The sequence below is a fragment of the Macrobrachium rosenbergii genome, chromosome 11 (genome assembly GCF_040412425.1).
Source record: "Macrobrachium rosenbergii isolate ZJJX-2024 chromosome 11, ASM4041242v1, whole genome shotgun sequence".
Classification (NCBI taxonomy): domain Eukaryota; kingdom Metazoa; phylum Arthropoda; class Malacostraca; order Decapoda; family Palaemonidae; genus Macrobrachium; species Macrobrachium rosenbergii.
This window is the reverse complement of record NC_089751.1, coordinates 32021338-32048331: the sequence shown is the minus strand read 5'-3', so window position 1 is coordinate 32048331 and position 26994 is coordinate 32021338. Positions and strand designations below refer to the sequence as shown.

Sequence of the window (26994 nt, the reverse complement as noted above, 5' to 3'; positions counted from 1 at the left end):
ATCACCATCTACATATAGATCCACCGCATCATTTATTGATTAAAAGACATGGCTACTTTACCATCAATCATCGTATAAATAAAGTTTTATCAATGCTATCCGTTAAATACATGTATCATGCTCGTTAATATCTCACAATGAATATGGTTCCATTTCTATCCACCTCCCTTTTTGACAAATAGGCAATGATTAATGGTCATTCTCTGTTCAAAGGCGTTAAAATCAATCAAATAGTTTCTGAGAAAAGTCAGAGAGAACGGAACTCTGTACAATGTTAGATAACATAATGGGGTTCCAATCTATGAAAACTCTGTAGCATCAAGGGCGTTCATGACAATATAATTATGCCAGCATGACTAATAATAGTATTAACGCGTAAAGGACGATAAGAAAGGAAAAAAACAGTAGTTATTGTCACATATTAGCAAAAAAGGAGTGGAACGTAGCATTCAAGGCATTTCTGTTCTATAGACGTGAGTCATTGTTACGGCGTATGTATAATGAGTATAAGGTGTCCGTTACATAACCAACCAGCTAAACAACTTAGGGAAGTACGATGTCTATGGTTAAAACGCCAGCATACGGGGGAGGGATACCATCTTGACATTGTACTTTTAAGTTAAATATTTTGCTATGCATCATTCACTTTTCATAGTTATTTACTGTAATACCTAAAATTTTCACAAATAAATTAATAAAATTACTAATAAACTTGGGTCTTATGCACCACATAAGCAAAATGTACTATTACATGGGAAGAAATAACATACATTTTTTCCTAATAAAACGACAATATTAGCGTGTATTTGCCTCCCTCAACAAAAACCCATAAATGCAACCTCCCAAAATCTTACGCCGCCTTTAGCTTATGATGATGTTCCGGATGCGAAGCACTTCTGTCACTGCAGATACAGCATTTCCTGGAGAATATCACATTCTCCACAAAATTATTTCAAAAAGAGAAGTAATTAACGATGTAGGCACGATATATTGGACATAAGACCTTTCTTTCGAAATGGGGAGTCCCGTCGCCTATCGCAAGCGCATGGATGCAAATAAACAGAGAAATTTGCAGGTATTAGCGTATTTGAGTATGACCAGCTTAATATTTTTTCTGAACAGCTTTTCATGAGCTAGACATTGTTTGTCGAAAATGCACCAGTTAAATTGTCGTCCTACGCACGAGAATCTGATAAGAACCATTACAGGAATTGCGTAGACACCTTGTCATAGGTTGTATACCATGTTTGTCTTCATAATAATGTGTTAGAATTTGTTGGTCAAAACTATAATTTTGATTCTATTACTGAAGGTAAATGCATTTGATACTGTTTAGTGTGGATGGTTGGAGTAGATGCCTGGTATGATGGAGAAACAATTCATCACGTCTTATGTGTATTTTGACGACTATTGAAGGATTAAATGGAGGTGGTTGGCTAGACCGGCGTGATCGTGGTCATAGACCCTGGGAGTGTCACAGGGTTTGTTTGCATTGTTAATATCCCGCAAGTTGGTTGTGTCGCGGGGCCGTTTTTATTTCTTTTTGCGGACGTAATAAGTGTCAGTGCTTGTGTGTGCTAAATTACCGGAACAAGGTTAGTGTGCTTTGTTATCGCATGGCAACTCGTGCGATGCCTCCTAGGCTACGTGAGCCATTGAGAGAGGGAAGCTGTCTGTAGCTGCGTAGAGTCAAGTCACTTTACACCGCCTAATCCAGGAATGAGTGTTCCCTCTTTATGGTGTATAGTTTTTGAATGATTGAAACAGTCCCTGCGACGAAAACTGTTTTTTTTTTTGTAAGCAAGAGTCGCCTAACCGTTCTAACCTACGGTACATTAGCCAGGCCAAGTGTAGCCCTAGGCCTGTCGTTTGCCCAGTGGATAGGCTAGGCTGTGTTACGATTGTAGACATCTGTCGCCAATTGTTGTGTAGAAAAAAACCAATAGTCATTTCCCTCTAATATGCTATCCAGAAAATTGTATGTTATGATATTCACCCAGAAATCTGTATATCGCCTATAGCCTAACCTAATGTAGTTTTTGTGGGTAGTTGAGAATGAAAACACATACCTGAAAACAAACTAAACCTTTTTCTAGATTGCTGTGTAATGATCTCACCAGACTTTACTGTCTTAATGTGACTAGCCTAAGGACGCTGTCCCCTGACTTTGGCTGTTGGGGCTTTGCCAACCTTCCCAAATAGCAGTAGGTTAAACATCAGAAACATAGACTAAGCAATTCCTCAGATGTGCTGTTAGAGCCTGCTCCCATCATTCTGCAAACTACCCTAGGTTTCTTTGTGTTGCAAGTTTTAAATTACATCAAAAATAGAACAGACAACTTATGGACCTTGGGTCCTGTCCCAATGTGCTGCACACATGATGGCAGTGTAAATAGCCTTGGCTATGTATGTGTTTGGGTATTAAGTATCCTTTCAAGCAAAATACCACCGCAGCTTTGCAGTACAGGTCCAACCATACTTTAGAAACTTGTGTTTTGGAAAATTTATGACTATCCAAGTATTTTACACACTTGACGGTAGGCTTTCTGATTTTTGTAGGTCATTTGGTGTAAGTTTCTTTTTGAGCAAGTGACCTGGCATTTGGTACATCTTACAGAATGTTTAAAATCATATAAAAAACACTTTTCAGCTGGCATGCATCCTAAACAAACCATTTATTACCTAAAATCTCAACTTAGAGCATTGTGCCCAGATCCAGAAAGTGTAAGGATGCCTGAATTTGAATGGAAGCTTGGGGTATAGCCTATGCAGTCATATGAGTCATAGTTCTGATTGCTTGGATTTAAACAACATAATATGTATGGGTATGACCTAGGTCGATTGCACGTACTTCAGCAGGGTTTAAAATTACCTTGGTTGGTCAGTCAGGCATTCAGGGCCTCACAGCGACAATCGTTGTTGTCTGACCAGGTTCACACTGAATGGGGACTTTGAAAAATTTTGGCAAGCAGTAAAATAATTTGAGAAGCCATGTATTTACTATGGTGCCCAAAACAAAAAATATAATAAAAATGTATAGTAGTGAAAAGCCCTGGTTTTAGCCAGATGATGTAGGCTAGCTTCATTATCCCACAGAAATAAAGAAAAATATCCCACTTTTATGCTGCCACTACTAAATCAGCCATTTTTGCACTAATTCAGAAACAGTAATATGCTGAATTTGCTGGCTTCAGCTGTTCTGTGTAAGCATGCTTTGTTGCCCCTCTGAAATACACACTTTCTTTGACTGTGGTATTTCTAAATCAGTGTTTTAAATGAAATGTGACGATATATGATTTTTATGTTGTTTCTTCTTGGTACAACATTCTGTCTGCACATTCCTCCCCTAACATACCTACTAACACAAGGCAAAAAAAACTTGTCTTAACTTTATTCAGTTGCTGTAGGGTATTCATATTCTTTCTGGCTCAAAAAACCACTATGTTCAAGGAATACATGCTACACTATGTGTATTGTAACTACCTCCAAAGTTGCCTAGCATGCTGTTTTGGGATAAAAACTTGAACAGTTCATTATCAGTATTATTACAGTATATAATAGAAAAGGATATCCTGAAATAGGGTTTTGATGTGGTTAGATAGTTCACAGGAGATAACTCATTCATTGAACTTTTCAGGTTGCAGAACTGCTCACCATAACAAAAAATTCAAAATGAATAGGTGTATGCCCCTATCACATGCATATATCAAAAATTGAACTCTTTATAGCTAAAAAGGTCAATATGGCCTGGGGCATGATCTACGTTGATTAGATTTTAAAAAACCCCGTTCTGCAAGCTAGAATGCATTGACTCATCATTGTGCTAGCAGACTCCAAACTTGAACAGAATTTCTTCCTCAGTCATGAAATCATGCTAACCACGCATTCCCAACCCATTCAAACCGTAGTGCTTCAAGCTTCCTAACATTTTCAACCAGAAGGGAGTTGCCAGCCCCAAACCTTTGTAATTGACCCACTTATTTAACACGAATAGCATAGTATAGGCTCTTGGCCTTCTTTTCATTCTGATATTTTTGGATTGATGCAGTTGATTTCAACCGGTGAGCTAATGGGAGGATAGGGCAAGCTATTGCATGGAATCTCTGCTAATGAATGCCTTGAGCTACTACTGAGCAGGCACACTCACTTGATTAAATCCAAGACTGCTCAAAGTTTACATTGATCCCTACCACTACACAGAAAAGTAATTGTCTTACAACATTTTCTGGTTACTTTGTCTCAAGGTGACCTGTAGCAAGCTTCATTTGTGATTGCACCATTGTGCTTTCATGTAGGTAGTGTGTACCCATATATCATCTGGACTTTCAAAGCTATTACACAACTCACAGCTATCAGCTATGTACTGTCATGTATTCTGGGTTCAATATTGTCATGCAGTACCAGTGACTTGGAACAACTGGAAGAAATTCTCATGTCTCGGTTGATGCGTCTGAACACCCAGCATCCGTCATTTCAACAAACCCCAGTTGTAAAGAACTTCCTTTTACTGAATTAGCTCTTGTTCACTTGGTCTGGTTTGTGATATGAATTTTTGAGTGTAGTAGGTCAGAAATTGTATCATTCATCTTGGGTATGCAATGTGAAATTAGAGAATTTTCATTACATCATTTCATGGAGCATGTTACGTGCAACGAAGATAATTATAGATATATCACAAGGTAATTTGGGTCATTTGAATGAGACATTACCAACCACATTTTTCAAGAGGGGCTGAGTCTTATATGACAAAACTGAAATTGTGGATCCCTGGTTAAATAATAAGCAAATTTTTAAAATTTTGTGTTGGCTGTTGAAGTATCATCTAAAAATACACATGCTCTCCATTGTGAGTCGCACCACCAATGTAAAGGTAAATGTAGGGTAAAAGTAACACATTCTGTAACTGAATTTTCTTTGTAATAGAGTAATAGTTTCAGTTGTTTAAATATATACTGTACTTAGATGTTTAAGTAAATGTAAATTCACTTGCTTTTCATGGTGTGGTCTGTAGTTTGTGATGGTTTTCAAAGTGAGGTTATGGTGAAATTGAAGGTTTTAGCCAGTTGATGCACAGGCATACAACATATTGGCATATCTCAGCTCCCCTTTATATGATTTAAAAAAGAAATGTTTTTTTTTTTCCATTCAATTAGAATCCTATTTCAAAATTAATAGCTATTGGTTAGTATGTAAGTTATTTGAAAATATGCATATACAGTCAAACTGCAAAATATATTTATCAAAATTTGTTTTTTCAGGGTTGTCATCTTAATAAAAGTGATTCTGCAAGTTTTCAAGGTGTTAGATTAGGCCTGTCATACATCCAAGATGGACTGGTCAGATGGGTCATCAAGAGGTGGTTACAGAGGTGGAAGAAGCTCAAGACGCTCCAGAAGCAGTGGTGTTCGGACTTCATACAGGGGAAGTAGGGGTGGGGGTGGTTATGAAAGCTCAAGCAGCTTCAGGGGAGGATACAAAGGTGGATCAAGGGGAGGTGGATATGGAGGATCAGTGGATGATTACAGTTCCAGTAGAAGTAGGGGAGGAATGAGGCGAGGGAGAGGATATGGAGGTGGTGGAGGAAGTTATGGAGGTGGTGGGGGATATGACTATAATGGGGGAATGGGAGGTTACTCAAGTAACAGTGGATATGATAGCAGCCGAGGGATGTCAAGAGGCCGAAGTAGGGGAAGAGGGAGTTATGATAGTGGCCGTAGCAGTTTTTCAAGTCGTGATGGATATATAGGAGGTGGTGGTCGTGGTGGTTACAAAGGTGGCAGAGGTAGTTATGATGGAGGATATGATATGGGACGTGGTGGTTATCTAGGAGGTAGAGGAAGTTCAATGCAGAGCAGGGGAGGGGGATACAGAGGAGGAAGGGGTGGCATACAAAAATACACAAATGATTTTTCAAGAGGTAGAGGTTCTGTTAGAGGAGGACGCGGATACTCTTCAGGTTACCCATCTTCCAGAGGTTTTAGGGGTGTGACATCTGTCAGAAGAATAAGGGGTGGGATGAGGAGGGGCAGAGGACTCATAAGAGGTGGACCACGGTCAGATTACAAGACCAAACGCAAACTTCCATCAAGCAAGCCTCCAAGAAAGGTAAGATTTCATTTTAAATGAGTCTCTCTCTCTCTCTCTCTCTCTCTCTCTCTCTCTCTCTCTCTCTCTCTCTCTCTCTCTCTCTCTCTCTCATAAGCTAAGCTAATTATTGCTAATTATTCAAGGCTTTACATGGTAGTAAAGCACTTGTTACCCCATTGAGAGGTGAAACATTAATTGTCTCAGGTTTTTATACAATAAATGGCATTACTAATTACATTGAATTGTTTATACATGTGACCTGCCCTGATATTTACATAACACTGTTATTGCTATGCTAAAAGTATAAACATATGGAACAAACCGAAAAGATACATACTAAGCATATTTATGCAGGATGTTATGTCTGTATGAGGGACAAGAGAAGAACATTACTTATGAAAACATAACAAATGAATTGAGAAACGGGTAAGTATGGTTTATCTCTGTACGTCATCGTACATTTATGACCTTCCTCACCATTAACACTGCTAGGAGGATATACCACAACTCTGAATAAAAGGAAGATTTAGTGATGAGCAGTGTGAAGTACTGGCACTTCGAGTGAAAAATGTATGCAGATTTGATGTACAGAAGTGAAAAGTCTTGCTTGTGGTCCCAGGTACTTCATTTGTTCTTACTAGAATACAAACCTTCATCTTATAAGATGTATGTACTGTACTTAGGGCTAAAATGATAACAAGGTATTGAACTAGTAGAACTAGTGGCACGTGAATAAGGGAACAGGAAGTACTGTGTGTTAAACCATTTCGTTCTTTATTTTAACTGGCTTGCTGATCAGACATCTTGTGGTATGGTCATCGTGGTTAAAACTTCCCCGAGAGTCTCATATTTGAATAAATGATGATTTTTCTTGTTTGTTTTTGTTTTTGACTCTAGTATGAATGATGGTATCTTTTGATTCTCCTATTTTAAGGAATGTTCAGTTTTGATACTCAGTGAGTGAGTGGATGTATGTTAGGGTAGAGTCCTCTGTATCTGTTGACTGGAAGGCATCACGAGAGGATGTTTGCAGCATCCCATCAGCCATTAGCAGTTCTTCATTGGAGGGGTGGTAGAGCTTTCAGCTGGCACGCTGTTGGCCCAGCGTTACTACTCTCCGAGCAGCCAGTGAAGAATTAGAAGAATTTATTTCTGGTGATAGAAATTCATTTCTCGTCATAATGTGGTTCGGATTCCACAATAAGCTTTAGGTCCCGTTGCTAGGTAACCAGTTGGTTCTTAGCCACGTAAAAATAATATCTAATCCTTCGGGCCAGCCCTAGGAGAGCTGTTAATCAGCTCAGTGGTCTGGTTAAACTAAGGTATACTTTTACTTATCAGCCATTAGCTGCACCCAGTTTCTAGCCATTTACGTTACCACCATTCCCACATCTTTTCTTCCATCATATTCTTTAGCCTTTCGTTACTTATTGCAGTTTTGGCAGTACTTTACCCAATTTTCACCTTTGGGTCCTTTTACTTATCTTGTTTATTGTGAGGATTGGTTATCTTGTTGTCAGTGACTCCAACTTCCTTGTTTCACTGTCATAAGCATTGAATGGTTGAAAAGTACCCCAGTGTTTGGTTGTGAAGTTTAAATTTCTTGATTCATTCATTCCTATGTTCTTCCAGAGGTCAGGGATACATGCTTTCAGTAAACTGTACGGAGTATCTCGTTGTCTGCACAATGGAAGAGATATGGGTTGAGGGTGAAATCAAAGAGGTAGCCTACCACTGGTGTGTCTGAATGGTAATGCACTGCTGTTAACCTCGTAGGGGAGTAGTGCCATCAGTGCACTTGGGTTTGTTTGCAGCATCCCTTCAGCCCCTAGCTGCAACCCCTTTCATTCCTTTTACTGTAGCTCTGTTCATATTGACTTTCTTCGATCCTACTTTCCACCTGCTGCTAATAATTGTTTCATAGTAAATGCAAGGTTTTCCTCCTGTTCCATCTTGAAAACGTTCATTATTCTCAGTTCCCCTTTCAACACTAAATAATTTCATAGGTCCCAGTGCTTGGCCTTTGGCCTGAATTTTATATTCCAGTTCCACTTCCACATTGCCATTTATTGTCTACTCTTCCCCATTCCCTTCTCACTTTTTTTTTATATATATATATATATGCAGTATATATATATATGCTGGAATGGTGTCTGCCCATTCATCTCCACATCTACCACTTCGGTACTGTCAACTCCAAGGCGTCCCTATGAGGCATTGTGGTTTTGTTGGGTTTTTCATTATTTTTGGAACCTGTAGAATCAAGGCCAAGTTGGAGGAGCAGTTTCCTGAGGTCATTAGGCATATGTGAGTTGAATGACCTCAGGAAAGCGACCAGGACTCCAGTATCCTATATAGAGCTCCTCCTGAAGTCTTTTTTTATTACGGCTAACTTTTACTCATCGATACTTGTTTTTTGACACAAGCCCATGAAAAGGTTCTCAACTCTTTAGCTTTAAAATGACACCCAATTCATTAAAGTAGCATGAAGCACAAAGTTACATGGAGCAGTCAAAGAAAGTTATTGTTATACATATTTGCTCAGTCAGTAAAGGGTGAATATTCTGGCACAGACAGACTTTGACCTTCCACCTCAAGTACTTAAAGGGTTAAAAGTATACTACTCAGCTTTTTCATGGCTTGAGCAGCTTAGCTGTCCCAAAACTGCCCTATCTTAAGTTGACATGAAAACAGGTACCGTTCATTAAAGCATTTCCCATATTTGTAGAGTTATGACATTCATGTTATTCAGAATACTGGATGATGATCCAAATGGCAACAGCATGTTGATTTAAAACAACAACCTGAGTCTCTTGCTAAATTTGTCAGTTTATAGAGCTGGATCCCTTTCCTGTTTGAAGCCACCTTCCAACATCCTTGAGACAGTGTTGATATGGTTCCAATGCCAGGGCATCAAACCAAGCTTTCATTAATCAAATCAAACTCGGTATGTACACATTTCGTCTTTCAGCCTGACCCAACAAATGATCAACCAAGTGCTGCTTACTGCCAGACTTTTGAGGACTTAGTGGCCCCTCGTTGGCGAGAAGTCAAGTTGTATCCTGATATGCTGGGCCTTGTTGAGGTACCACAAGAGCCAACCCTGTAACCCATATTGCTTCATTTGATATCTGTTGAGGTACGATAAACCCATGGAGTTGCTTGCACTAAGGATTTTCCACACAGGGTTGCACAGGCCATGTCAAATACCGTTAGGAAGTCCACAGCAATGTCTACTAGGCAAAGTGGGCCATCTTCTGTGGGGTATGCCTGGTCAGAGCAACTCTTCAAAACATCGTGAGTTCGCCATATACTTCCACTGAGACAATTTCTCACTTTTCCCAGGTCTTCTGATGTAGAGTCCTGGATCTTTGTGGCTTGGCTAAGGTTTCCATGTACTGGTGGTCTTGAACAGTGTCCCAACTTGTAAACTCAGGTAAACAGAGTTGGATGTAAATCTTGTTCTTTGTAGCCTCACCTAGGATAATGTGTGAACCCCCTGCAGACATCATTGGATATAGAGGCACACCCAAGAGAGCCTTCTTGCTAGCTTTAGCATCACCAAAAGAGTAGGTGAGCTGGGCGGTCCTCCTCACTTTTAGGTGATGATCACGACAAGATTCTCATGTCCAGTGCGAGTTTTGTGGTACTACCTGCATAGGATTAAATATTTAATGCTTGACTTCCAGTGACTTCAGTAGTACAAGCAGGAGCAAGAAGGCAGTATTCAAAAATACTGTCTCATTTTGTCTTTTGGAGGTCATCAAGTGGGTGGGCAAGTAGTCTGGCAGGGTTGACGATTCTGTACCCTTGGCAAGGGCTCATGAAATTAGGGGCAATGCTGCATCCTCGGCATTCCAGGAACTTCTCTGTCACAGGTACTTAAGGCCATTGTCTGGCATCACCAAAGCATCTTTACCTTGTTCTGCCAGAAGAAAGTCAAATTCAAACCCTTGGATACTTTCTCCTCAGGACTTGGAATGGCTGTTTAACATGCAGCTGGCGAAGCTCTACTAGGCCAGAATAACATCTTTCTCCAGGCTTACAATGTTGAAAAGTTGTTGAAGGAAAGGTGACTGGTGTTCTTTTCCTTTATCATCTTCCACCCAACATCCAGGGATTGTATTGTCATGGCTAGGTCAGATGCAGGTGGGATGCACAATACAGCTTCCAAGCATGGGCTTAAATTTATTAGGTAGATGTTACTCCCTCTTTCCCTGTTTTAACAAGAGACCCTGGTGGTAGAAAATATTATCGGGCTTTCTCAGTAAAATGCTACCTTCCCAGCTTGTCTTTCTGTCCCACATAGGAAACAAAAGTTCACATTTTCCTTGAGTAAGTTTGCAAACAAGCCCTACTCATGTGTGGCATCACATACATCAGTCTGGTTGTTGGAAAGCTGCTATGTTCAGGTGGAGGAACACCACCCGTCTTGTTCCTTGGACAGTACCTCCCACATAATAAGTAATTCTCCATTTAAAACTATCAAATTTATCCCTATTGCTAAAGAAAGAGTGGATACTGTATACCAGGTGAGTTGGTAGTTCCCCCTTCCCCACATTCACCTGTCACAAATTAACTGTCTTGTTACCTAGCTAAATGACTGGACCTGCTTTTGTGGAAGGTACATCCTTTTAAAAGACCAAAGGTTTGTATATTTAGAAAAAATGAAAATTATTTTCAATTTGTGATTTTTCTGTTATGTGACCATATTCTTCCAGGAACATGGGTACAGTTATAAATTCACTGAGTGGGATTCCATTCCTGCATCAGGATGAGCTTACACTAAAGTTATACCTGGCACTGCAGAGGACTCATCAAAAGTAACAAAGAAATCAATAGTTTCCCGAAAACAAAGTACCTTACATATTGACAGGTCTGTGCTTAACCACCAAGTAGTGGTTGAATCGGACCATTTCTGTATTTCCATGGGTTGTCTGAAGCATTCGTTGAGCTTCAATAAGTAACAGCAAGAGTATTAACCAGACCACTCAGCTGATTTATTTAGTTTTTACAGGCTATCCAGAAGGATTTATCAATAAGTGATAAAGTTAGATTTTATTCTATTACATTACATCCTACAAATTTAATAATTGGGTAAATAGTAAATTATAGAAAATCTGGTAAAATTGTTTCCAAAACTACATTTGTTGTTGATTATCAGACATTCACACAAAAAGGTGTGTTAATTGTATCCCCCTACAGTCTGCAGTACAGTATAGTGATTGGATCCTGCAGGCTATACATCAAATACCCTTGGGTCAAACACGAGTGACCATTTCTAAGACAAAGTCAAAATTTTTTTGTGTGTGTCTTTCTGAAATGATGACTTCCCTCTACAAACATTGGGCTTGATTCATTTTAGTTTGTTATCATGTTCGTTGTTCCTTGTATTTTGCCATTTATTGATTTTAATGGATTTTTGACCAATAGAAATATCTGCTTTTGATCTTGTTGTAGTAGAGTTGCAGCTTTGGGTACTATATTTTTACTATGTTCATGGCCTGGTCGTATATGATATTTCAGATTTGTGACCTTTAAATTACTGATCTCCTCTAGCTTATAATAAACTCCCTCACTGTACAGTGGATTGAACTTTCTTAGATATACAGTGATATTTATTAAATAAGTTTTCACCTGTGTTATCATTGGTTGTAGTGAATGTGTCTAGATTCAAGGTACAGTAATTTCAAAAATTTTTATTTAGGCTATCCTACAGAATTTCTTAGGTAAGAGGTGAACATATGAGCAGTAAAAAATTTAGGAAGTTGGACAGCAAATTGGTCTGAGGTCAAAGGGAATGGATGAAAAGCAAAATGCAGGAAGCACTGCTGCTGAAAGCCAGACATCATTGAGGAAAAGACTTGCTTTCTCAGTATCTCCATCCATCTGCTGAGGTTGAAGCAGTTTAAAAGTGCAGCAGTTTTAATACTCAAAGTTAAAAGTAGAGTTCAAATATGTATATCACCTATGAAAACTGGTAGATTCAACATCAAACAGTTTAAACTTCATATAAGTAAAATTTATTCAGCCCTCTCATTTGTTGCATGCAGATAATTATTTCATCTGCTACAAACTGATTGCCACTGCCTGTTTTTCAGTAAAAAAAAAAAAAGAAAGACAAATGGCCTCAAAATGCTGTAATGTCTGTAAGCATAATGTGAAGTGGCCAGCAGGCTGAAGTTCCAGTTTTCTATTGACCTTCATAAGATCAAAATAAGGGGATAACAGAACAAAATTCTTTTGTGAAGAGCATGACCTTTAAACCCCCTTTATCTAGAGCCTTGGCCTCTTACTCAAAAGCTTAATGAGATGGCTGTCATTAGAAAACTGTAATATCATACAAAGTAGGAGGTACGCTGGTGTTAAACCAAATTGTGAGGGTACAGTAATTATAGTAATGTTTCCCCTGTAATACAGGTTACTCCTTTAACAGTTGCTATACTTTATTAGCTAGTGTTAGTCTTCCAGAATTAAAACACCCTCAGAGCTGTATTTAAGCATTGAAGAAAATTTTGTGTGATCGTGAATAAGTAATAGGGAATTTGTTTGGTACAGTTTTGCCAAATGTGGCACACTTATCAGACAGTTTTCATTTAAAAATTTAGCTCAGCTCCTTTTTATTATTATTATTATTATTATTTTTCTTGTTTGGGGGTCTCACTGCAGTCATTCTATTTACAGACACCAGAAAGGGATCCTTGTGCTCTGTTCGTATCCTTTGGAGAGACTATCAACCAAGATGTTGCCAAAGAAATTATGGAGTTTGCTACAACTGCAGAAGATATAAGTTTTGGACTGTAAGACTTGGCTTTTGTTTTATTTAGCTGTATAATTCTTTTACTTCACAATTTTGGATGATCTGAAACTGTTATTTCTTTTCTGTTATTGCATTGAAAGACAACTGGTCATTTAAGACTAGTCATTGGATTTTAAGAAGTTTCATAATTTCAGCTAATTTCAGAGATGATTACTTTACCTTGTATACCCTTTAGGTTTTAAACCCTTTCGCTATTCAAAAGATCTTTTCACTAACTTATGTCTCCCTAGATTTTATCATAAATATTAAACAGGATGAAATGGCTTAACAGTACTGATTCGGTCTTGTTTTGTATTAACTGCTTTAGTAATTGCATAAAGACACTTTTTTTTAATATGTACAGTACTGAAACTTGGCAGTTGACATTTGGAAGGTGTTCCTAATGATATTGTTTGTTCCATAACTACTTTCTCTCACATTTAATAGTATTTTAATATATTTAATACTTTCTTTCAGAAAATGCCACTTGAAGTTTGATAGTGAGGAAAAGGCTCTGGAGATGGAATCTACAGCAGCTGAAGTGGAATTCACAGATAATAAAGCTGCCGTCAATAATGCTTTTAGAGAATACCTTAAGTAAGTAAATTCCTTTTGTTGGTTTTAACAGTAAATCATATTTATGGTGTAGAGTCTAATTTTTTCTGAGATTTGATGGTTTTTTTTGATGTTTTGAGTAATAAATAATTTTTTGGTCTTGATGTTAGCATGTAAATAAGCAAGGAATTTTAAGGGCAGTTTTCTTATTTGAAAGATTGACTAATAAAAGGCTATTCATTTAATGTCTTTTTTTTTTTTTTTTTTTTTTTTTTTAAATAAAACTATTGATATTAACCCTTAAATGCCTGTTGGACGTAGCAAACGTCGACTAAAATTGTCTGTTGAATGCCGAGTGGACGTAGCAAACGTCGACTTCAAAAAATTTCAACCTTCGGTCAACTTTGACTCGACCGAAATGGTCGAAAAACGCAATCGTAAGCTAAAACTCTTACATTCTAGTAATATTCAATCATGTACCTTCATTTTGCAACAAATTGGAAGTCTCTAGCACAATATTTCGATTTATGGTGAATTTTGAAAAAAACTTTTTTTTCTTACGCCCGCTGTAACTCGGCTGAAAACTTCAGAAATTCTTTCGTCATTTTGTCGTAATTTTTGCACTGTTCTATATTAGCCGTTACATAAAGTTTTATATATGAAAATGTGTGCAATTTCATGTACAATACAACAGAAAATAACCCATGGTTATAGCTTTTATCAGTTTTGAAATATTTTCATATAAATCACGATAACTGCCAAAATTTCAACCTTCGGTCAACTTTGACTCGACCGAAATGGTAAAAAAACGCAATTGTAAGCTAAAACTCTTACATTCTAGTAATATTCAATCATTTACCTTCATTTTGCAACCAATTGGAAGTCTCTAGCACAATATTTCGATTTATGGTGAATTTTTGAAAAAAACTTTTTCCTTACATCCGCGCCAGAAATTCTTTCATCATGTTGTCGTAATGTTTGCACTGTTTTATATTAGTCGTTACATAAAGTTTTATATATGGTAATGTGCACAATTTCATGTAGAATACAACAGAAAATAACTCATGGTTGTAGCTTTTATCAGTTTTGAAATATTTTCATATAAATCACGATAACTGCCAAATTTTAAAGCTTCGGTCAACTTTAACTCGACTGAAATGGTAAAAAAACGCAATTATAAGCTAAAACTCTTACATTCTAGTAATATTCAATCATGTACTTTCATTTTGCAACAAACTGGAAGTCTCTAGCACAATATTTCGATTTATGGTGAATTTCTGAAAAAAAAAAAAAAATTTTTTCCTTGCGTCTGCTGTACGTAACTCGGCCGAACATCTCAGAAATTCTTTCGTCATGTTGTCGTAATGTTTGCATCGTTTTACATTAGTCGTTACATAAACTTTTATATATGAAAATGTGTGCAATTTCATGTAGAATACAACAGAAATTAGCTCATGGTTGTAGCTTTTATCAGTTTTGAAATATTTTCACATAAATCACGATAACTGCCAAAATTTCAACCTTCAGTCAACTTTAACTCGACCGAAATGGTAAAAAACGCAATTGTAAGCTAAAACGCTTACATTCTAGTAATATTCAATCGTTTACCTTCATTTTGCAATAAATTGGAAGTCTCTAGCACAATATTTCGATTTATGGTGAATTTTTTAAAAAACATTTTCCTTACGTCTGCGTGGTAACTCGGCCGAACATCTCAGAAATTCTTTCGCCTCGTTGTCATAATATTTGCACCGTTTTATATTAGTCGTTACATAAAGTTTTATATATGAAAATGTGCGCAATTTCATTTATAATACAACAAAAAATAACTCATGGTTGTAGCTTTTATCAGTTTTGAAATATTTTCATATAAATCACGATAAATAGAAAAAATTCGACTTTCGGTCAACTTTAACGCGACCGAAATGGTCGAAAACTGCAATTGTAAGCTAAAACACTTACAGTCTAGTAATATTCAATCAATTAGCTTCATTTTTCAACAAACAGGAAGTCTCTAGCACAATATTTCGATTTATGGTGAATTTAAAAAAAAAAAAAATTTTTACGTCCGCGTGTTACGAATTTATGCATCATTTTGTGATAATATTTTCTCTGTGTTGCTTTGATCGTTTTAAAATTTGTTATATACCAAAATCATCGCAATTTAGTGTACAATACAACTAAAAAAAAAAGTAAGTCATTAGCTTTAACCGTTTTGCTTACAGCGCGATTTGTGTACAATTATATGCGAGTTTTTTTTTTTTTTTCGATGTCATATATTCTAATATTTATATATGATAATGATATTTTTTTTCGTTTCTGATGGTTGCATACTAAACTTCAGGCAATGACAAAAAAAATTAGCCAAAAATGAACTTTTAATCTTAAAAACTAAGCGTGCTGTGATTTTTGAAAAAACTTTTTTCCGCAGCGCTAACTCACTGAACGTCGCGGCATACGGGAGACATTTTTGTAAATAGGGCTTCGGCGTTAAAGGGTTAATAACTTGTGTACATCGTTAATTGTATAGTAAGGTATAACCACATTAAGGATACCTTAGTAAGCTGTGGTCTTTGTAAACAACTTAATAATTGGATCAGTAATTAGAGCTCCTGTTAGTAGGTAATTTCCTCTTATGGTGGCAAAGCTTGAAGTAACCTTTAAATTCAATTTTCAACAAATTGGAAGGCATTTATTCCTGAAGTAATAAAGTTCATAATTTTATTTATATTGTACAGTTGTTTTATGCATTGTATGGTTATGAAATCTTCCATAGGCCATGTGGTACTCATGGTTCAAAGTTATGTCATTAATAAGAAAATTCAATTTCAGGAAAGCGGAAAAGCGGTCACTAAATAGCGATGATGAAAGCCCTTCTTCCAAAAAGAAAAGGGTAAGTAATGTCTATTGTGTTTTACAAGACTCTTTTTGGTTGTAAATTCCAGTCATTGAGTTAACAATTTTCATCTTGGTTGCCTTTGCATTTTTTTTATTCCTATTAAAAAAACTTGGAATTTTTTACCAAAGCCAGACTTCTTGGTCATAATACAGTATCCTGTATGTGTGTTTTTGGTAAATCGCAGGCATTTTTCCACCCATAGTGAAAATTATGCCAGTTTTGTTTTTATGCAGTTCCTTAGTTATTCTGCAATTTTTTAAATTTTTAATTTAACCATTCACTTTAGAATACATTATAATTTAGTTTGAGGTTATATTATAATACCAAATACAGGTAAACTTTCACTATTCCAACAACTTATGGACCAGAGGTGTCCCTGGTTGTAACTGAAAATTCCACGTTATAGAAGGATTACATCTGAACAATTATATCTAACCATTGCATAATTTCTTTAAACAATCATGTACATTATATAAATGCGTAATTAGTTCCAGCGGGAATACCAACCTACACTCATAGATGGAGTACTTAGCACAAAGCATTAGGCAGCTGTCTACTGACTTTAAAATAAAGTTTTAATCATGCCCACTTTGAAAGACTTTCAAAGTTTTAGAATTTCCTAATATGGTAGTAAAATATTTTTATGCTCTGAAAGTTGTATATTTATTTTGTAGATTGACAGTGTTATGTTACACATTCTTTTTTGTATGAGCCATAGTTAATGCTCAGTTGTTGAATGATTGGAAGTTGAAAACTTACTGAAGAGCAAGACTGTTGGTTGTAGTGAACAGTTACTTTACCTATTCACCTCTTTGTGGAGTTTTTCCAGATGTTTCCCTCTGTGTTTTATGGTCTGATGAGTTCTGTCACTTGTTCAGTTGGTTATGGTTTTTTTCTGTTCTGAAGTTTATTTGTTGCCGGGTTCAGTTTCTGTGGAGGGGTGTATAGGTTTCCTTACAATAAGTAAGCTGGGTGGAAATTATGATTAGCCTCAATATTTGTTCTTTCTCTAATGAAACTTCAGTTATTATTGATCTTAGTGTGCCTAATAATATTGTAGAACCTCTGAAGGGGAAAATTCAGAGTTACAATATATTGCAGTCACTCAAATTAGCAATGCCGGGTTGTTAACCCAGTCTTGTAATTGCATGACTGAGTCTGTTTCTTTTTTATCTTCAATTTCAAAGACATTGATTGTTAAAATAATTTGTCGTGGAGTATGATTGTTTCCACAGAAAATATGGAACGTTTGTTCTTGTGATAAGAACTTTGGGCATGCAGTGAAGCTCTCATTAGTGAATTTGCAAAATCGTTTCAAGATCCCAGTATAAGACCAGAGGAATTTGTAATTGCTTGTTGTCATGCTCAAAGTTCTTGAAATTTTGTGTGCTATCCAAACTAACCTTTGATTTTCATGCCTCTGCAAACATAATTTTTATTTGGCTATCCTTACACATTTTTATTTGCAAAAGACTATTTTTTCACTTTTCTTTCTCCTCACAAATCTTCAATCTTTTCCTTCCATTGGCCACAAATGATGGCTTCTCCATTCATAATTCATTTTATTTTATCTGATGTGGCATTCTGGTGATGTATTTCTTCCATTTATTTGTGTGAAATACAGCTGTAAATATTTTGCTGTAGGCAATTTCTGCTTTGCATTAAAGAATGATTCTTGTAATGTTCCTCTGCACTTTCTAATGAGTATTATGTTCCTTGCCCCCATGGGTTTTGAGCTTTTATTTTCTATGGAGAAGTTTTGTTCAGTATTTTTATAAGCAAAGCTTGGAAAAGGCTTGTTTAAATGAGATTTTCATTTAGATATACCTCAGTTTAATGACCTAGTTGACACAGTAGCTATAGATTCATCTGGCATTATGCTAGCACTGGTTCTAGCATCTAGAGCATCCTTCTGACATATTCTGTAGGTTACATTCATGACAGCCTTTAGTAGGAATCATTTTTAGGTTATGAATTTTAGTTGTGGAAAATATCTCATTCATAATGAGAGATGAGAATTTCAGCTGTTTAAATGCTTTAATGGTTGCTGTGTATTTTTGTTATCCTCCTGGCAATTACTTTATTCCCTCCTGAGAGGTTATATTAGAGGTGTGCTCTTAGCAGATACTACTACTGTAGTTACATGAGCAAATAAGAAAAACTCATCAAAACTCATTTTTTTTTAATTTGGAACTTATTTACTTGTGTTGGAGTTTTATGACCCCAGGTTTGTTGTTTATTGCTGTCTCTGTTTTGAAGTGTTATGGCCCCAGGTTTGCTGTTTATTGCTGTCTTTATGTATATAATACTTGCTTTATGTCGAGTAAACTGTATATAAGGTACTTCATATGTTCATATATGGAACAAACTTTGGTCTTAACGTAAGGATAAATTCTCTGGCACAAACTGGAGTATGGTTAAAAATAACACAAGGAATTGGTGGCAACAGGCATCAGCCAAAAGTGGAGTAAGAGGAAGCTACGCGACCTGCTTTACCCCCACTATGCGTCATCAAATCATTTTCTCTCTAACCATCTTCGTAGCAAGACAGTTCGGTGCCCATCTTTTGCAAGAAGCCGGTTGTTTTGTACTTCCTGCCCACTTATGCCTATGGCGTACTGATTTTTCTTTCTTTATTTGTTGTGTGTATTTTGTGCGATTTTGAGCCTGTTTTACTTGCATTTCCCAAAATGCAAGCCCGTGTTTCAGTTAAGCCTCCCAGGCGTCAGAAACAATGTCCTGGAGATAGTAGCAAACCTTGTTCCCGTTACTTTTCTTCTTTGTCTGCAGACCCACATCCCACTTGCTTCTTCTCACAAGTGTTGGACATTGCAAGGCCTATCGGGGTACCAACTCTTTCTGGCCTTTTGTCTCACTGCATGTCGTCTCGTATCCCAGAGACTTACAGCATGACAGTTTCCAGCTCTACTGTTTTGGTGACGTCATCTCAACTGACGACGACTCTGCCCGGGGCTGTTCCCAGTGCTACAGTCTCCATGATGTCACCCCAAGTGTCAACGACTCTCCCAACACCTATCTCCGTGCCGTCTCCTTCCAGGCAGGGTCTGTCATTGTCCTCCCTCAAGTCTCCTATGTCTGCTCCCTCCATTTCTCGTCCAGGCTCTTTTTGACAGAGTTGAAAGTGTGTTTCTCAAGAAGGACGACCATGTTGAGCTTCCAATATCCAAGAAGAGACATTGCAGATGGCCTTCCTTGTCCTCTTCTTTTCTTCTCCTGCTTCTTGGTCATCCATTTCGCCCATCCCTGTGAGACATTGTAGGAAGAAGGATTTCATTGTCTCTCCTAGGAAGAAGTTTCACAGGACTATTGCTCTTCTCCTTCACCTGATACTCAGCTGTCCAAGCACATCCGTGTTGTTCCTGTTCCTTCTTCTTCGCATGGCCATACTGTCAGAGTAGCACACATCTGTGCCTCTCTTGCCTTAGAACCAGATCCTTAACCTATTCGGTACGCAGAACATGAATTGATTGTCCAACGAGTCCGTGGGAAGGATGTTAATGCTCCAGTTAAGAAGTCCATTGTGAAGCAACTCTCCTTCAAGTTTACGATCTAGGGATAGAGAGCGGTGCTTTCAATCACACAACCCTGGCTGTCCTTCACGTTACAACGGTCCAACGCACGACCATGATTGTCCATGCTCTCAATCTCTCAGCCATAACCATTCTACATGGAACCGCAGCTCAGCACATGGCCATGACCATTCCTCAAGGAATGACAGCCCACCCAACAGCCATGACCATGCCTCAAGGAACAACAGCCCAACAAACTGCCGTGACCGTAATCCGCGTTCCTGATCTCACAGCCGTGGCTGTTTTACTAGAGACAACAGCCCTACACGGCCGCACAACCTATCAAGACATTTATATACTCATCATAGTTCTCGCTCTCGTTCTCGCGGGAGTGATCAAATTCAAGACAAGGCTACTCCTCGTTCTGTAGATCTATAGGGCCTCAAGAAGTTCGTGGAACCTAAACAAGCCTATACAGTACTCCACTGGTAAATAATGATGTTCTGTCTCCCCCTGACTCTGCCGACAGACCTTGGCCCAGAGGTTGAAGATACAGATCATAAGGAATTTATGACTGCTTATACCGAGGTCGTTAAGTGAATTCCCTCGTCTCTGGGATAGATAATTCACTCTATTCCAGTAGATCCTTTAAGCTACTTCCTTCGACATTACCTTGACACAGACGCTTTCATGCAACCTCCAAGGTTTCTTTACAGCCTGAACTAGTTAATCCAGATGTGTTTCATTTAGACACTTTAATGCAACCTCCAAGGTTTCTTTACAGCCTAAACAAGTTAATCCAGACCTGGTTCATTTAGGCGCAGGCATTACCTTAGACCGAATTAAAGTAGACGGTCCGTCCTTCACTCATCAAGAGGCGTTTGCCTTGGAATCAACTGTTAAGTCAGCTTTCCGGGCCACTTCATGGCTTAATTTATGGGCAACAACAATGTCTCAGATCTCTTCCACTTCAGTGGGCAACACTGAAGAGAGTGCTGCCTTCTTTAGGTTGTTAAAATCTGGTGATAAGACTATTTCTTCCATGGCTTACTTAACAGCTAATGTGTGGGCTGATTTACTACTAAAAAGAAGAGCTGCCGCTCTTTCCCAGGTTTTGAAATTCATCAGTACGGATTCCATTCTAGCTTTTCTAGCTTTACGGAATGGGGATATCTTCACCTCTGCATCTCTCTTCCCCAAGGATCAGCTTGACAGGCATAGAGCAGACAATAATGATCATCATGTACATCAAGCTGTTACAAAATCATCTGGCCTTTTTCGTGTTGGTACTTCCAAACCAAGACCTCACTCTAGTTCTTACGCGTCACCTAAGAGACCTCAAAGTGCGGCAGTACCACGCAGAGGTCGTCAACCCTTTCAGCCCTGCCCTTCCAGGCCCAGAAGAGGAGGCAGAGGCAGAGCTAGAGGAAGTAGACGAAAGAGTGGGCAGCTTGGCAGCATTATGGAGCAGAGACCTGGGTAGTAGAAGTTTATTGGTGGGATATCTACTACCCTTCGAGTTTACTCTTCCCCTTCACCAATCAACGTACGCCCCAGGGTCACCAAAGCTTCTAGCTCTCCAAGAGGAAGTGAAGAAAATGATGGTAAAGGGGCTGTGGAGGTAGTTCAAGAACCTTTTCCAGGTTTCTACAGTCGCATCTTTCTGGTTCCAAAAACAATGGGCGATTGGAGACTGGTAATAGACCTGTTGACTCTTGACCCTTTCCTCAGGAAGAAGCGATTCAAGATGGAAACCCAACACTGTTCTTACAGCCATCTGGAAGGACAATTTCATGCTGACAGTAGACCTGAAGGATGCATACTTCAAGATTCCAATTCACCAATCACCCAGGAGGTTTCTTCACTTCAACCTTAGAGAGCACTTCAACCTTAGGGAGATAGTCTACCAATTCAGGGTTCTTTGCTTCGGCCTGTCAACAGCCCTACAGGTGTTTGCAAGAGTGTTCACCCAAGTCTGAATTGGTGCTCATTCTCATGGGATACATATCTTCAGACACTTCGACGACTGGCTAGTCCTCGCAAGTTCTTGGGTAAAGCTAATCCAAGACAGGGATTGTCTACTCCAATCTTGTCGCAGCTTAGGCATTGTGATAAATCTGGAGAAGTTGAATCTTTCACCCAGTCAGGGGATTCTTTACCTGGGCATGATCGTAGACATGACAGCTGCAAAGGTGTTTCCATTAGATCAAAGAGTGGACAAGCATAGGAGCATAGTGCAGTCCTTCTTGTCCAAACAGAAGCATCCAGCTCATCAGTGACAAGTCATCCTAGGGTACTAGTCATCCTTAGAAAAGGGGTTCCTCACGGTTGTCTGCACCTTTGCTCTCTTCAATGGAGGCTGAAGGAATTTTGGTCCCCTTCGAGGGATACCCCCATGCTTCTGGTTCCTCTTTCGAAAGAGATAAGGCAAGACTTAGCAAGGGGGCTAGATGGCAAGAACCTGACCATATGAGTATCCCTTCACTCTCCACCTCCCGAAATCCTAGTGTTCTCGGATTCTTCGTATGAAGATTGGGGAGCACACTTGGAAGATCTCTTAACATCAGGACTGTGGGGTCTCCAGGAGAAACAGCTTCTTGTCAACGTCCTGGAGCTGAAGGCAGCCTTCCTAGCATTTCAGGAATTTCAAGAAAGGGCGACAAGGCATTCTGTGGACCTCACGTCCAACAACGCTACAGCAGTAGCTTATATAGTCAACAAACGAGTGGCTAGTGTGCCGCCAACTTCATGAATTGACTAGACAATTACACCAGTGGGCAGTCTCCCATTCAGTAGATCTCTCAGCCAGATACATGCTAGGCAAGAGGAACGTTTTGGCAAACGAGCTGAGCCGTTGGGGTCAGGTACTGGGGAAGGAATGGTCACTTCATCAGTAGGTAGCGGAAAGGCTATTCCATCTGTGGGAAAGGCCTACGGTAGACCTTTTTGCAACAGGGTAACAGAAAACTAGAGGTTTTTTGTTGGTCTTTCCAGACCCCTGAGCCATGGCAGAGGATGCCCTTCAACATCCCTGGGACAACCTGGAAGCATACGCCTTTTCACCCCTTTTGCCTAGTCCATCAAGTGATCAACAGAGTGATGATCTCCCAGAACCTCAGGATGACCTTAGTGGCTCCCTTTGTACACATGCAGAATGGTTTCCCGATCTTCTAACCTGGTTGACTGAAGCTCTGAGAGAGATTTTGCCATGGCACAACCTTTTTTGCCAACCACACAGAGAGGTTTTGCTGATCGGTAAGGTCCCTATCTCTTCACGACTGGAGACTATCAAGTATCTTGCGAGCAAAAGGCTTTTCTTGTAGAGCAGCAACGGAGATGTCAGGTTACCTCAGAAGATCGTCTGCAGCTGTGTATCAAGGAAAATGGGCAGTCTACTATGGTTGGTACCTCCAAATAGGGACTTGACCATGGTGACCTTATGAACCCTTGCAAGGCTCAACAGACAGGAATTTAACCCTCAAGATAGTTTTGTTACTGGCCTTGGCTGCTTCAGAGAGGGTTTGTGAATTACATGGACTTTTACTGTTAAACATGAGGGATTGGAGTTCCATAGGCTTTGAATTTGCCCTGGAATTCGTAGCTAAGACTCAAAATCCCTCTATTCATGATGACAGATTTGAGTCTGTCTCAATCCCCTCTCTCCAGGATTTTGTTGGTGATGACCCAGACAAATTGCTGTTATGCCCCATCAGGGCACTGCGTAGCTATCTAAAAAGGACGCAGCATCTCAGACCTGATAACCGAAGACTTTTTTGTTAGCACAGTCCGGAACAAGAAAGAAGTGCCCAAGAATACTATCTCCTTTTGGTTACTTGAAGTGATTAGGCAAGCTTACACCTTTGCTTCACATTCAGATACCAGTACAAGAGCACATGATGTTTTGGGTCTAGGCCCTACCATTGCTTTCAAGAACTTGTCGGTTCACAGGATTTTGAAGGCAGGTACCTGCTTCACCTAACTACCTTCACATCCTTCTATCTGTGGAACGTTGCCCACAGGTCCATGGACACTTTTACTTTGGGTCTGGTGGTGGTTGCTCAACAAGTTGTGTAGCTCATCCAGTGCCCCTGGCAGGACAGTTTAGTATCTTACCTATGATGTTAGATATGGAAATGAGAGTGAATGAGATTAGTGGTCTTCTTCCTCTCTCCTTTTTCTTATCTACCAGCAGGCAGTAGAGATAATAATACCATCATATGCTGGAACTGGTTAGGTGCAGGTGAGCAAGCTTCCCTTTTATAAAGTTTTATATGTTTTTTCCTACACAATACAAATTCTTTATAGAAGCAAGGCCCCTTCCTCTCTCTTACAAGGGGAGAGGGGAAATGGCAACAAACAAAATTGGTAGCTAACGGAGTTTTGTTGTCTCCGACAGATCTTTACCATCATCAAGACACAATGTAGGTATGTATTTCATAATCAAGTAGCCCAGATGTCTGGCTGTTCAGCAACCTTTGCTCAACAGATCAGAGGCTTTTGACTCCCTTCTATGTCCTTCGTATGGTCAGGAAGTTAACCCAGGTGATCCTAACCTTAAATCGGTTCTAAGACTTTCTTATCCTCCCTCCAAGAGTAAGTCATCCTTACATTAAGACCAAGGTTTGTTCTGTATATGAACAAATAACAAATTTTAAATCAGTTTTTGTTCTTCATAACTAACAAACCTTCGGTTTTAACGTATACTGCCCACCTCAAGCCACCCCTCATTTTTTCCTGGGCTAGAAGGAAACTGATTTGATGATGCGTAGCGGCAGTAAAGGAGGTCGCATAGCTTCCTAGTACTCCCCTATTGGCTGATGCCTGTTGCCACCAATTCCTTGTGTTGTTTTTAACCAGACTTCAGCTAGCGCCAGAGAATTTATCCTTACGTTAAGACTGAAGGGTTGTTAGTTATGAATAATACAAATTGATTTAAAATTTGTCCTACGTAGCACTAAAAAGCTGATGTGTGGTGAGTTCAGAGTCCAGTAGAAATTTACCAGTGTTGGGGGGATTGTTTCACAAATGCGTCTTGTTTATGTTTATCTTTGATCATTATAAGTAGAGAACACAACTATTACAGCAATTATGCAACATGTACATGAAATTTAATTTCAATACTGAGGACTCACTACGTATTTCATAGCCGCACATCTTTTTCATGCATTGTGAGACAATAGAGAATTTCAAACCCTTTATTGGAACTTTCAGCCATATGCATTGAAGAGTTTGTATGTTACAACATTTAACCAAACTTGTTATGAGACGTTTGCAATAGATTTAGCCTAATATAAATTGAAAGCATAGAACTTTTTTAGTTGGAATGTTTTTCGTAATATAGGAATTTGTATTGGTTTGAGGTGATAATTTTAGCAATACTGAAGTGTTGTTTAACGGTCTTGTAAGTTGGTTTCATTATTGCAGGACTCAGATGAAAATGGAGGTGATACAGAGGAAATGGAGGAAAATGCCATGGGAGATCTTGAGGAAGAAAATGAAGAGCCTCAAGAATGTAATGAAAATGATGATGATGACGGTGATGACGATGTTTGAGTCATGCACATCAAAATAAACTTATAAGTGTCAGGACTAGACAGATCTGGTCTTAGATGCAATCCGTGTTTAAATTGTGGCCAGAATATTATGCACCAATTTGTAATGAATGTCTCTCAGTGTTCTTTATTAGATTGTGGGATCCACACTTTGTTCAATTACATTCTGTAACTTTTTAAAATAGGCCTTTTATTCTTAAACCTCCTTTTTTGTGTTGCAAATTTCTGGCCCCTTTTTAAGAATATTTTGAGCTGTTGAATTAGGGTAGTTATTTAAGCTATTACTTTTGGTAAGCCTTCATTATTGATATAAACATTATAGACAGCTTGGTAACAGAAATGTTTATCATAAAATCTTTGTTTGAAAAGTGCCAAGTTTGTCTTACAGTATTAAATCTAGATCAACTATATTAAGTAATGAATGATATATTCATACCATTAAGACCTGTTTTATAACATTACAGTTATGTACTACCGCTGTATTATGTTCAGTAGAAGCCCATGCTTCCTTGTAATACAAGTTCTACATCTCTTCACAAGAGACTTGGAAAAGAGAAAGACGAAATTGTAACTCCAGTGTATATATATATATCTTAGTGCATTATATGATGATGAATTCACAAACTAGTTTGCTAACCTCTTATAGTCATAGAGGAATGAGTGAAAAATTATCTTAATGGAAGCAATTTCTTATGCATTTATTTCATATGAATTTAAATGCATTTGTTGTTTTCTTGAACTACTGTTGACTGGAAGATTTGAAATGTCAATTAATAGTGAAGTTTGCATGACTAATGTCAAAATTAATAGTACTCTCAATTTAGAAGAGTACAACCAAATCCTAATAAACAGCAGTAGTAGAAAAAGCAGCAAAAATTTCTGCAATGTTTGAGAAATGGAAGAAATAGGAGGCCAGTTTGTAAAACAAGTGTGTAGAAGAAAACAGAATTTGACACATCGGTTGTGGCCAGCCAGTGAAAAATTGGTGGTACATTTACTAAGAGCATGGATAGCATGTTACCACAGTGCATCATTCAGCTACAGAACTTGACATGGAACCTGAACCATCATCTCTTCCACATAATCCACTTGAGTAAGACATGGTTCAAATTCCTTGTTAGAAAATAGGTCCCATAGCTTGAATGACTCGCTGTAATGCCTATTTTTAAAAAGCTGTGCAGTACAGTAAAGGTGTCCAAGTAAGTTTTTGTCACCCTTGGCCTTACTGTACTTGTTACACCTAATCATGACAGTTTAGGTGAAATTTTTGTATCTTTGTACATTATGCAATGAAAAGATGGTCTATTAGGAGTGATGTTTCAGCATGTTATAGTGGTCTTTGGTTGAAAGTTAAATGTCTGATCTGGAAGCATAGTGTTAATTAAAATCTGCCAAGTTTGGAGATGGAAAGGTGTCATATTTTACATTTTTCTATTATCTAATGAAGAACACCTGTCATGTTTAAGACCACATAATTTAAATTGATTTTGACGTTAATAGAATCTAGATTAGCAGTTTTTGATGTATGAAATCAAACCTTAATAACAAACATTAAAGTGCACCAACACAAAA

The 26994-nt window shown here is 38.4% G+C and overlaps 1 protein-coding gene across 2 annotated transcripts; it reads left to right on the top strand.

Annotated features, from left to right (window-relative positions):
• Positions 1-1179: 1179 nt before the first annotated feature.
• Positions 1180-26994, top strand: LOC136843285 (loricrin-like). Of its 2 annotated transcripts, none has more exons than XM_067111470.1 (6): positions 1180-1312; positions 5259-6105; positions 12772-12887; positions 13364-13483; positions 16274-16334; positions 25295-26994. In XM_067111470.1, exons 2-6 carry the CDS (start codon positions 5329-5331, stop codon positions 25421-25423), a joined length of 1203 nt encoding a protein of 400 aa, XP_066967571.1. In that variant the 5' UTR covers positions 1180-1312; positions 5259-5328; the 3' UTR covers positions 25424-26994. The 2 variants fall into 2 exon arrangements, with proteins under 2 accessions (XP_066967571.1, XP_066967572.1); XM_067111471.1 differs by lacking the exon at positions 1180-1312 and adding an exon at positions 1401-1595.